The 13,274-nt window shown below is 41.7% G+C and overlaps 1 protein-coding gene across 1 annotated transcript in view; it reads right to left on the minus strand.

The window, feature by feature from the left end:
• Nucleotides 1-12,895, minus strand: part of NMD3 (NMD3 ribosome export adaptor) — a 16,657-nt gene extending 3,762 nt beyond the window's left edge. The window contains exons 1-12 of the mRNA XM_024214902.2: nt 12,808-12,895; nt 12,455-12,515; nt 11,811-11,945; nt 11,257-11,353; nt 9,707-9,787; nt 8,939-9,067; nt 5,760-5,850; nt 5,449-5,527; nt 4,991-5,087; nt 3,212-3,329; nt 2,126-2,271; nt 1,080-1,192 (exon numbers count right to left, since the gene is read on the minus strand). Coding sequence (XP_024070670.2) covers nt 1,080-1,192; nt 2,126-2,271; nt 3,212-3,329; nt 4,991-5,087; nt 5,449-5,527; nt 5,760-5,850; nt 8,939-9,067; nt 9,707-9,787; nt 11,257-11,353; nt 11,811-11,945; nt 12,455-12,498 — 1,130 coding nt within the window. The 5' untranslated portion in view covers nt 12,499-12,515; nt 12,808-12,895. The remainder of the gene's footprint in view (nt 1-1,079; nt 1,193-2,125; nt 2,272-3,211; nt 3,330-4,990; nt 5,088-5,448; nt 5,528-5,759; nt 5,851-8,938; nt 9,068-9,706; nt 9,788-11,256; nt 11,354-11,810; nt 11,946-12,454; nt 12,516-12,807) is intronic.
• Nucleotides 12,896-13,274: the final 379 nt, after the last annotated feature.

Raw genomic sequence — 13,274 nt, forward strand, 5'->3', positions numbered from 1 at the left:
AATGATCAAGTACATGACATGCTATCAAGCTGCAGAGCATACCCTTCAACCTGTTCTGTTGTCTCCATCCCGTCTTGACTTCTGACACACTCCAACATGCTTGGTCTTTGAACATGTCACTACCTTGGCATCTTAGAAACCCCCCCCCCCCCCCCAAGCCTCTCCATGTCTAAGCAGTGTGTTTGTCATATGTGCATTCTATATGCTCATTGCTTTGATTGACTGCTAGCTGACTGACCCCATTCCACTCCGGCTTTTGTCCCTCCATGCCATTGAGACCTCTCTCATTAAGGTCACCAATGACCTCTTCCTGGCCATGTCCAAGGGCCTCTTCTCCACCCTCATATTTTCTGTCACTTCTAATTTTAAAATTAGAACAGTTCACAATTCTGTTGGTAAAGCATGAGCCTGAGCTGAATCCAGATCAGCTTCCCACAGCTGTGCTAGCTCTTCAGCTCTAACCATGGCAAAAAGTGGAAAAAACTGTAATTAGATACAATTCTGAACATGCACAGGCAGCAGTACTGAGTCAAAAGGTGCCATTTTTACAAGTTTTGGTTTAGACCAGGGGTTCTCAAACTTCATTGCCCCACGATCCCTGTGTGACAACAAAAATTACTACATGACCCCAGGAGGGGGAACCGAAGCCCGAGCCCTGCCACTCCGAGTGGGCTGGGGGGAAGCTGAAGCCCAAGGCTTCTGCCCTTGGCAGGGGGCCTGTAACCTGAACCCCACCACCTAGGGCTGAAGTCGAAGGGCTCGGGCTTTGGCCCTGGGCCTCAGCAAGTCTAATGCCAGCTCTGGCGAGCCCATTAAAACGGGGTTGCAACCCACACTCGGGTCCTGATCCACAGTTTGAGAACCACTGGTTTAAACGGACACTTTAAAAACAGAAGCCACCTCTCTTCTTCTACCAGCCCAAAACCCTTTTCCACAATGACAGAATAATAAGATCTTTCCTGTCCCACATGCCTTGTAACTTTGGGGTCAGTGTTACAGGAAGTTGAGATTTTATTAACCTGCAGGATCTGTCTCAGTCAATCAAATATTGATTGAAAATAGCATATATCAATACAAACCCCAAGACTAGGTCTCCAGGATTTAGAAGGTGCCCCAAGTGAGTGCGGCAGAAATACTGATTATCTGTATTCATCTCTGAGGTTTTCTGTACCCAGGCTTCAGCAAGAGTGTGCTTGAGAAATGGAAATAAACATTTTTGTAATGAGATGCAGATAGTTTCATTTGCTGCTGCACAATTAAAACACGTCTATTGCTGTATTATGTAACATTTGATATTGCATCAGTAACAATACTGGCTTCTTCTGTATCCAACTTCCATTTCCTTATCGTTAATGATTGCCTTTTTACTAAAGACAAACAAATGGAAACAATGGGAAATTTTCACACATCCCATTTAGATTTCCTCCTATAAATATGATCACAAGGATTGTTTTTACTTGATTATGTACCACAGAGTTTTTGGAACAAGCAATATTGTTTGGTAAGGAAATATAACAATTTAAGAGCAGCAAACCAAAGGTTAGGCATTGTTACATAGAAGTCTCTAAGCAGGACAAAGTGCCAAGCCACAGTCTTGTGTTATTAAGAAAGAACAATTGCTACAAGATCTGTAATAAAAAACTTGTAAGAGAGGTGAATGGACTTCCGAACACCAGTCCCTAGTACTAATTTGACCTAGGCAATCAGGTGGAATATTTGTCAATATATTTGTCAAATATGGTTCATTTAGTTATAAATAATCTTAGCTGGTATCCACAATCCTCTAAGTGTTGGACTGCATAAAATGCTTCATTACTAAACTGTGACCTAAAATATTAACCTAAGAGTAAGAAGCTTATAACAAAATCAAATTTTAACTTCATTTTGAAGCAAAATAATTTTTGAAAAGGGAATTCATGTGATGTGTATGCAATTCCCAATGAATGAGAATGATATATTGCACCTTTCTTAGGGGAGGGCTTCACCAGCTAACAATAGTCAGAAAATTTTTGGATACATTTGGAAAAGTGTGCAGTTTGTTTTGTAACATCGAGTGAGCCAAAACAGAATTCCAGACAAGGAACCAGGTTTCCAGAAGTGGTAAATAAGGCAAATAAACTCTTACTTTGTTTGATCTCATCCCTGCACCTGCACCTTGTTTTCTCTCTTGGACCCTGGTGATATCTATTACAATGAACTCCTCCAACTGCTTTGGATGGAACAAACTATTGAAAGGGTGACGCCAGTAAGTGTTTCCATCAATGTCAGCAACTGAAAGAGCAAATACAGACCTTTGTGGGCAAAGGAAAATTGCTTTCAGACTCCACATACAAAATATGCATTACTAAGCCAAAAATCAAGGCAACTGCCAAATGATCAGTGATATTACACTTCAACAGAGTAGATGCATTGAGGCCAGATGTACACTATAAACTACTGCTGACGTAGCATTGTCAAAATCAGGGTGTGATCTGACAAGAGTCCCTAGTGTAGATGCAGTTATACCAACAAAACTGTACTTTTGCCAGTATAGCTTATTTTGTTAAGAGGGGAAGGGAAGACGGGAATAAGCTACACCCCCACTAGGAGTGCTTTGCTGGTAAATATACTGGTATTGCTATTCCCGCAAAGTGCTCCTCGTGCAGACCTGGCCTGAGTCACAAGTTAGTTAGCATTCTGTATCTCCATCTTAATTCTAAAGGAATTTGTCTATGATAGACTAAGGCCTAGTTTACACTTAAAGTCACTTCTAACTGACACACCTATGCTGGCAAAACCCCTAATGTAGACAGTTTTCTTCTGGTATAAACTACACCGGCAATATAGAACTCAACTATCAGAGTTGGCCAGTAGAGCTATAACAGTAAACCCTTTCTAAAGTAGACACGGCTTACGTGGCACAGCAAGGTGACAAAAGGAAAGAATCATCCAGACAGCCTCTGCAAGGACTCCGTCTGTAATTCTTTAATTTGTGGTACACTTTGTATACGACAGTAGAGAATTCAGGGGCTAAGAGATTAATTTCTTAGTTTGCCATTAATTTGTTTGGCAATGAGAAGACTGATTTAATCTTTCAAAATTAAGGTCTGAAACACAAGATGCGCATCAGGAAAACATTCAGTAAGAACAATGCCAACAGAAGAATTACTACTAGACAACAGGATTAACTCTCAAGGGAAAAAATAATAATAACTCCCCTCCCCCAACTTACTTTGCAGAGTGTTGGGATCAATGAGGTGGATGGTACTTGTTACTCTGATGCACACACAAATCTGGCTCATATTCCCAAGGCTCTGTGCCAGTTTTGGAGACAGACATACAACATTGTCCTGTGCAGCAAGAGACAAAATTGCACACATTTGTTTTCTTGTTTTTAGTTATATTTAGATTTTTAGCAAAGTACTAAAACTTTTTTAAACAAGTCCTTAAATTGAGCTTGAGAACAACCACTATTACCATTCAACATAGATGCTATGAACAAACAACTGGGGGGGATGAGGGGAAATCTACTTCCACAATACTGTGTGGTTGAGAAGTGAGTTTCTAACGTTTCCATGGTAAAACTTTGACACTTGGTAAGAAAATAGCTTTTTAGTTACATCACAAAGTCATTTTTCCCAACCTTCAGTGGAACAAAGGAGGAAGACATTGTCCATCTGCATAGTGCACTTTGCATGGTTCTCCTACTTATCAGAAAGTTTTGGATATTTCTGTAAACTTGAGGAAAGATAAGGTTTCTCCAGGGATCATTCTTTACTTTTTCAGGGATTAACATTAGTTAAGTTTTCTCAGGGTATAAAGTAAGAAGTCAGTAGTGCAGGTCTCTGTCTCCTAAATTAGCAAAAATGCTCAAAGGTGGAAAAGATGTTTTACACTAACTAACTATAGTACATATTCAGTGGGGCTCAATTAGTGAGCAGCAATATTTTTCTTAACTACCCAAATGACTAGGCTATTTTGGATATATTTTCAGGCAAATTGTCTAAAATACAGACCTCAATTATCTACAGATAACCACCCCCATTTTTAATATAAATATTGTAATAGTACCCAAAGGGGCTAATCAAAATCTCATTAAAGCCCCACTGTGCTAGGCTCAGTATAAACACATACCAAGACTATCCCTGCCCAGAAGAGCTTTTCACACTTGGGTGCAGTTATACTTTTTTTAACTTGCACAGAAGTTTATGTTTTGCCTATATTTTGCTTCTCGTGCTACTGGACCAAGACAAACCCACATAACACCCTGACAACCACTACTACTGCTAATGATCATCTTCATTTGGGTCAAGCAAACTTTCAACATGTAAATCAAAGAAGTGCAAATGAATACATAATGCATGGAAACACAAGGGTATGTTTCAAGTGCATTGGGATATGTATTTACTTTAATATTTAAAGGTGTTATTACATAAGCCCTACTATACAAGAATCCTCTCGAAAGCCAGCGAAAAAAGCATTATTACGTGTTAAGCAATACAGAACAGAGGTGCACTTTGAAGGTCATAGGTAAATCTGCTTTTCAGTGATATGAGCCAAAAACCCAGTTTGGAAGATATCTGAAAGTGAACATGGAAATTCTCAAACACTTCACGCGATTGTGCACCAAACTTTTCAGTCAAATTCTACCATGGGATGAAATTTAGCATGTAAATTTTGAGGTGCATTGGTTTTGCTTTTGATTAATTATACAAATATGTTGCACACTGGGTTTGTAAGTGCTGGTTTCAGCCAGAAATATGGAGAAACAAGCACTCTACCCCCTTCCAAAATGATTTTGAGCACACTTTTTAAAATACTTTTCAAGCTAATGGAATGCTTGATGAGAGCTTTTTTCACTAAGAATGCATTTACCTTAAAAGATCCTGTTAAAAAAAAAAATCCTGCCTCATCATGATCAAAAATGTAAATTACAGCCATTGTAAGTTGGTAATATATTTTATCCCTTAAAAAAAAAAAAAAATAAAAAAATAAAATAAAGGAAAGCTACCTTGCATATTGGAACAATCTCCACAGAGAAAGTGCTTTTGTAATTGTAGGCATTGCTATGAATATCATGAGAAATCAAACGCTGGGATGATTTTGATCTAAAAAACATAAGTAAAACTTTAAAGAAGCAAAACAAGGCATAAGAAATATACAGAAGATAATTCATTCTATCAGCACAAAATATCGTAGTAGAAAAAGACTTGCAAAGATATGGCTTCATATCACAAGAAAACTAGGAATAACATGGAAAACAGGACAATGGACAAAAGAGTTAGTTGCATGATGTCTCAGCTGATGGAAAAATTTGGAGACTTAGATGGGATGAATCTTTTGTAATTACAACAGAGAACTGCTGGTTCTGCACTTTACATGTGATTTTTAAGATAAAGGTTCAACAAAGTAATTTTCCAACAGCTCTTGAAAATCTGAGTTAGAATGTGATAAACTATGGCAAAATACCTGGAAGGAACTGTACACTGAAGAAAGTCTACCATCTTCTGGGCATGTTGCTTTGAACCATAATAGAAATCCAGGCCATCTTAAAGAAAACACAGCTACATGAAGATACCTATTTAAAGTACAATATAGTATTTTTCACCATAAAATAATGGGCTATATATTCAAAATTAGGCATCTAAGTCATTCCTGTAAGTAATCAATGTGCACAAAAATTGAATACTAGTACTTATTTTTCAGGCCCAACACAGACTTCCAAATTCGATTACTTCAGTCATTTTACGTAAAGATTATTGGCAAGCCACTTCTCTTACCATGAATCTCTTTGATCCGAAGAGTATTTTGATGAAGCCTGTGTTTTAAAATCAATTGTTCCAAATAATAGAAAGTCTTTTTGTGCAGAGTCTAAAGTTAAAAAGTCAAATCAAGGTTACATTATGAAAATTTAACAACCTTCAAATATTCTGTAAACGCATCAACAGGGTAACCATTAACATGGAATGATCAACTGAAGCAGAAATAATAATACATAGTTCTTATATAGTGCTTTTTATCTGTAGATCTCAAAGCACTTTACAAAGGAGGTCAGTATCATTATCCCAAAATTACAAATGGGGAAACTGAGTAAGTTTAGACACTGAACTAAATCTTTATTACAAGAGAACTACTGAAAATTTACCATACATGTACATAAGTGTGCAAGCAACTGCTCTATTTATGCCTTCCTGTGTTGCTTTTAAACCTCTATTTCTTATTTACTCTTATATCTTGCTTCTGTAATATTGATTTTTCAATAAATTAGATCCTAAACAATTATAAATAACCCATCTTTCTGATTCTAATGGGATTAATTTAACTGATATTAAAAAACCAAAATGATTAAAAAAAAAAAAAAAAAAATCAACTAGCCCCATGAGCTACATGGCACTAAAATTGTAGTATGCACCCATTCACTTCCTTTTCTCAAGTGGTGAACTTGAATACTGGTTAAAGAAATGCAAATATGGACATTTATAAAAACCAAGCTATTCAAATGTTTAGTTTATTTATCTGTTCACCTTATCAAACACTGCATAGCTTAGAGATTGTCTACTCTAGGAAGTGTGTTTTCCACCACTTTAGAAGCAGAACAGTTTCAGAAGGATGCAAACAGCCAGCAGGCAGTCTGCTAAGAACAAGATTATTTAGACTAGTCAAGTTTTAGGCAGCCCTGTAAGGAATCACAAAAGGACTGTACAAAACTAAGGGTACGTCTACAATACTTGCAGTTGGGAGCGTGCCTGCCAGCCTGGGTAGACATGTGAACATTTGTGGCACTGGCTAGCTGGCTGAGTACAAGCCCACTCGACCCCCCAGGTCCGTACTTGGGTGGCTGGACTGTACTGATGATGAAACATCTATACGGCTAGCTTGAGTGGATTTAGCATCTCTGTATACCTGGTTGGAAGGCCCAGTTCCAGCTGCAGTGTAGACATACCCATTAGTGTCTGAGCAACAGAATGACTGAAACTGGCTGTTGGTCAAAGCAAAATATTGGGGTAAAACAAAACACTTCCTGCTGCTTTTTCCTAGCAAAAAGTGAAGTAGTCACAAACGCAGTTAAAAAGTCTGAGAAATTTTTCAAGTATATTAAGTGTCCTAAACATTATTTTCAAGCAGGAAAATCTAAAAACATTCTTAAATGATATCAGGTCTTATTTTAATAAAGCACATTTTACATTCTTACAAGGTTTTAGAATTTTTACATAAAGGCAAAGGTGCAGCCTCTAGAGAAGCTCTACATATTGGTAGGACTGAGCAAGACAGCATCATGTTATATTTTCATGTTTAGAAGATTACCTTTACAACCAAAATGGCTAGAACCATATTTTTTAAATAAAAACTAGTGGCTCTCCAGTTGTAGTGAAGTTTAAGAAAAGCAAAAATTGAAGAATTCATGACAACCTGTGACAGCATGACAAATAACCTGCCTTAACAATGACATATGAAATGCCTGCCAGACAGGTGCAAAATAAAACATATCAGAAGGTGCAACTTAGACGCTCAGACACTCACTATATCTGAATTAGTTTTAGATTTATGGAAAAAAGATGTAGGTGTTAGCTCACTGTATGGCTAGGGTCAAAAAAGGAAACGAGGTCAGCTAATGTTAGGAGGAGGCTGGAGAATAAGGAAAATATTTCAATACCACTATCTTATAGGCGGGGCTGGTAGCATCACTTATTAAGATTGCCCAGCACTTCCCATTATAAGACCCTGTTTTTAGCTGCTTATAATTTCGCTGACCTTTACTGTTTGGGCTGAAACTTCCATGCCAAGAATCTGCCTCTGGCTGATATATTTTTATTTTTTAATTTCAGCCAAAAGGGTTCAGTCATTTTCAAAAACAAGGCAGGGGAAAAACTAGTTTTGCAATATTAAAGTAATTCTGGTGACCTTTTCTTTGAAAAGCTCTGGTGGCCCCATACTTTGGAGCATATGTACAAGGCTGGCAACCTTAATTCTGGTATTTCCTAAATACCTGATTGACTTTGCAACTTTAAAAATGTGTCTTAAACATTTTTGTAAGAGCAATATGCATGAGATTGATGGTTCATGTTCACTTTAAGTTCTGATGCTCACCCTTTTAGGCCAGGAAACAGATATTCTCATCCCTTCCCCCAAAGCCAGGTGAGCTGGAAACAGAGAGAAGCAGGGTTTTCTTCCTCCTTTCCTTATGGGTGGGTGAGGGTAAGTAGCTAATATCACCTCTACATGCTTCTTCCATAGTCCCCGGTCCTCCATCCAAGCATGTCAATATTGAATATTGCGTGGCACATGAAGATGCAAGCCAAAGAGGCAGATCGGGAAGGATGTTTACCTGTCTATATGGGACCCCTCTCCCAGCTACTGGCTTGGTTCGCTGGGAAGCATAGGCTTAAATGTTTTGGATAAGAGGAGAGTAAGAGTTGCTAACATAGGGTATGTCTATACTACTAGACGCGATAAATCGATCCCCGAATCGATGCCTGTACTCCATCTCGGCAGGAGGAGTAAGCGGAGTCGACGGGGGAGCCACGGCGGTCGACTTGCCGCTGGGAGGATGGCCAGGCAAGTCGAACTAAGATACTTCGACTTCAGCTACGCGAATAGCATAGCTGAAGTTGTGTTATCTTAGTTCGAACCCCCGCCCAGTGTAGCCCAGGCCATAGATTGATTAGTTTAGAAAAAAAGACCAAGAGGGGATACAGAATAGCACAAAGAAGGCTAGTGAAACATCTGCAGTTACTTTAATTGGGATACAATGTGAAAGGGCCATTACTGTTCATGCCTCAGAGAACAGACTGGCTGGGGTGAGGGAAAGATTTCCACCTTATTTTTGCAGACTGTAATATTCCTGTATTGACCAGATGCATTGTGAGAAGCTTACGTTTCAAAAGAAGGCATTCAGTATTGGTCACCTGACAGGTTACTGAACTAGATGGATACTGAAGAACATTAGTATTGTTTTTACCTTTTGTCTGACTTGAACCACTGCTTTCCAGAAATCCTTAGCTTCAACTCTATGACAGTCATCACACATTTGAGGCTGAATAACATACTCCACCACAAACACTTGTTGAAGGATTGCTCCATTCATCACCTGCAGAATCAAATTTAAATTTAAGAATGATTACAAATGTCCTTTCTTCTGGTTGAAGATGGTACCATTTTATAGTTTACATCCCTGATGCAAATATTCAACCAAAAATTAGTACCGGTATATTATAGTTCAAAGTAACTGATATAGCAAGATTACTTGACAGCCATTGTTATGCTATGCATGGAGGTTGGCAGTACTATTCAAGGAACATAAATGTCATGCTTTTATAAAGACCTCAATTTTCCAAATAATTACTCAGAAAATGAAAATCAAATAATATTTGAACGTGTTTAAAAAACAAAGTTAACTTATGAACACAAGCAGGCAATTTTTTTTATTATAAACCTGCCTCTTTAGACGGTTGAATCTTTCATTAACTTCTCTGCCTGCATATGATTACCTTTGCTCCCTGCAGCGGAGAAAGCAAAATGCCTGACTCAGGCCACCGTCAATACTGCTCCATTTGTAGGCTTTAGGCACAGTGAAATCAGCATCTTCCTCCAAGATAAGCAAATAACCTCTGGAACATGCTTGGCCTCCACCAGCCAACAGAGAATTGCCTTTCTGTATGCTACTGTATTTGTCTCCTAAAATAGTGCTTAGAAAAAACCTATAAGAGGTGCAATGGATCTCAATTACCTCTTTTTGTACTGTCAGCTTTATTTTAAGTCTCCTGGAATGTGGTTCAGTCCAAACAAAGCTTGCTTCAATCAGCCGCACCTGTCAATAGAAACAGAGAGCCTTATTCATTATCCTATAGTTGATAAACTGTCAGACTCTCTAACATGCATGTTTAAAGCATGAAAAGTTAAGCATTAAGAACACAAGCTTCAGGTAATGAGTTACAAAGTACACCATCAGCAACTGAGGACTGGACGATGTCTAAGAAACATGCTCAGCAGTACAACAAACCCAATCAAACCCAATTCATGCTACACCTCCACATAATTACATTGAAAAAATTCCTTCTATCTAAAACCACTGACATAGAAATACTACTACTGCCATTTGTGCTTTTCACTGCAAATTGTCAAGTAACAAACTGCCAGTTACTTAAAAATCAATGTAAAAAAAAAAAGGCTTACTGAAATTGTTACTTTACTGTGTACTACTATAAATTTAACCAAGTAAATAAAAGAGAGTTAAAACCTAACCAGTCTATTTCCTAGTCCAAATTGCGATGTGGTGGCACAAGACCAACCAATATCTCAGAAGTGGGCAAACTATGATCCGGGGCTACATCCGGCTCATGGAACCATCCTGCCTGGCCCTTGAGCTCCTGGCTGGGAGGCTAGCCCCTGGCCCCTCCCCTGCAGCTCAGCTTGCCGCACCGCCACCGCTCCGGCTGGGCAGCGGCTGGCTCTGGCATGGTAAGGGGGCAGGGAGGCCGGGAGGGGGGCGGTCAGGGGATGGGGAACAAGGGGCGGTTGGATAGGTGTGGGAGTCCCGGGGGGCCTGTCAGGGGTCAGGAGTGTGGATGGGATTGGGGCAGTCAGGGGACAGGGAGCATTTGATGGGGGTGAGGTTTTGAGGGGGCAGGGGCCAGGCTGTTTGGGGAGGCACAGCCTTCCCTACCCAGCCCTCCATACAGTTTTGCAATCCCGATGTGGTCCTCGGGCCAAAAAGTTTGCCCACCCCTACAATATCTGGTAATACTAACATGATTGTCAAATGCATAATATAACTGTTTGGTTTAACAGTGGAAATTAATTTCAGTAACTAAATGTTTTCTTTAGGGATGTGTTTTGTTTGTATTAGCCAGATCTAGCTCCAAACTCTGGGTGAAATCCTGGCCTCGCTGAAGTCAATGGGAGTTTTAGAATTTTTTTTTTCTTTTTTTTTTAAGAATATCAGGGTTGGAAGGGACCTCAGGAGGTCATCTAGTCCAACCCCCTGCTCAAAGCAGGACCAATCCCCAACTATTTTTTTTGCCCCAGATCCCTAAATGGCCCCCTCAAGGATTGAACACACAACCCTGGGTTTAGCAGGCCAATGCTCAAACCACTGAGCTATCCCTCCTCCCCATTACTATTGACTTCAATGAGGTCAGGATTTCACCCTCCATCTTTAACATGAATCAACTGATATATGGTAGGGGTAAATGTGACTAACTACCCAGAAAGTTCTAAAGTCTATACAAGTTAATCAGATCTTATTTTATACAGTGCAAATGCAATTCAGTGACTAACCTTACTAAGCGAAGCTTTGATTTTTTTAAGACACAAAGTAAGAAGTTCTCTTGATTCTAAGGCACACTGAACCCAAGTTCCTGGAGGCTGAAGATATCTGAGATAAGGGAAAACTTTCAATGATTTAAATTATTCAGAGATCACTGTTTATTTCAAACATTATTAGATTTAGTAAAACAAAATGTTTACTATAAACCCAAAACTGGTGCTTCCATAAGAAAACATTAAGATCCATATACTTCAGAGGTACAGTACTTGAACTTTTCCCCACTTCTGACCCACCCACTTTTTCCTTCAGAAACTACTTAAGCCATCTACTTTTTTCTACATGTGGGCCCATATCCCAGAATCATTAATATTGCTTCTGCAAAAGAAAAGCCTTAAAAATAATAATAATAAAAAAAAGTACCAAATAAGGTCAAAACAGACATTTGCATTCTATGAATATAGACTTGGTCGTTTCCAACCATCGCTTATGATATTAATGAAAATATCATGAATTAAACATTTTAGTGACATATTAGCCTAAAACCTACAGTGTAATCATATCATACCTCTCACACTGTTTGCAGAAGTGAACTGTGACTTGTTTGGGGATTCCTTCTGTGATATCCACCTGAGTTCGTAAACATGCCACGCACATGTTCGCAGGGTTTGGTGGGATTGGGATGCCACACTGGCAGCACAGGCTTGAGTAAATGAAGCAGAATTAACAAAGGAAAAATAAGCACCATGCTTGGGGGGAGTGAGAGGTATAAAGGCAAAGAAAAATGTTGTGAGGGGAGGAAGGCCTGCTGCCAGGCAGGACACACATCAATACATCCTGTCACTGGGCACTTAGTCTGGAAGGTTGTATGGGTTTGGCCTGAAATGAAGACCCAGATCCCCCCAGGGTGTCAGTGACCAATGGCCAACCCATCTCGAGCCCACCAGAGGAAAGCGACGCCTGTAGCGGCTGCGCTGGGGAAAGGTTCCCGACTCGTGGCCCTTCTCCACGGGCTCCCCTCGCAGGGAATTTCAGAGAGGTCCGAGCTTCCATTTCCTGCCCTCCCCTCCTCTCCCCGCTAGGGGCTCCGGGGACCCCGCCAGGGCCTCACAAGAGACCGGGCAGTTCGCTCCAGTCCTACCCAACCCGACCCCATAACTCCGCCGCGGCCCCACCGCGTCCCGCGGGCAGCGCCAGGCCCGTGTCACTTACATGTTCCCCTGGCTGGGGGCCACCGGCTCCTTCATGTACTCCATGTCCGGGCACACGGCTCCTGGGAGGGCGGAGAGCAGGGTCAGCGCGGGCTCGGGGCACCCCGGCGGCGAGGTACCCGCAGGGCTCCCCCTCCCGGCCCGGCACACGGGTCTCTCCGCGCACACAGGCGGAGGGCGCGAGGCTCCGGTAGGCCCGGGGCGGCGTGTGCGGGCCTGCAAGGGCTCTGTGCCTGGGCAGCCCACGCGGAGACACGTGTCAAGCCGGGCCGGTCCCGCTCCGTCTCCGCCCACCCCTTCCCGCCGATCCCGCGCCCCTCTCCCACCCGGCGGCGCGCGGGCCCCTTTACTCACCAGCACCCGCTACCCCGTGCACGCGCTGCACTCGGCCCTTCCCAGCTCAGCTTCAACGTCCGGGTTCCTTCCGGCAGAGCTGGGGGTCTCGGGCCCGGCCGTAGCCGAACTCCCGCGAGAACAGGGCGGAGGCGGGGCCGATGGTTGTTTACATCAAGCAAGGCTGAGCTGACCTTCCCTTGCGGTTTCTTAGCCAATCCGCGGCCGCGGAGCCTGTGGTTAACGCTAAGGGGCCGCATTCTGAGGTGCGACCACATGTCCCGCCCCGGCTCAGCGAGACTGTCAGGGTAGCTCCGCCCCCGCCTTTGCCGACAGCCAATGGCCTGCAAAGGTTTTTTTAAGAACGGGAGCAATGGCACCTGATTGGCCGAGCCATTCCGCTCGCTTTTTAAAAGAAGCTCAGCTAGTCACAGCGAAGCGTGGCCCCGTGCGGCTGTAGGGCAAGATCTGCGGTCATCGCCCCCCCC

Source organism: Terrapene carolina, unplaced genomic scaffold (assembly GCF_002925995.2).
Source record: "Terrapene carolina triunguis isolate 2854851 unplaced genomic scaffold, T_m_triunguis-2.0 Scaffold88, whole genome shotgun sequence".
NCBI classification, from domain to species: domain Eukaryota; kingdom Metazoa; phylum Chordata; order Testudines; family Emydidae; genus Terrapene; species Terrapene triunguis.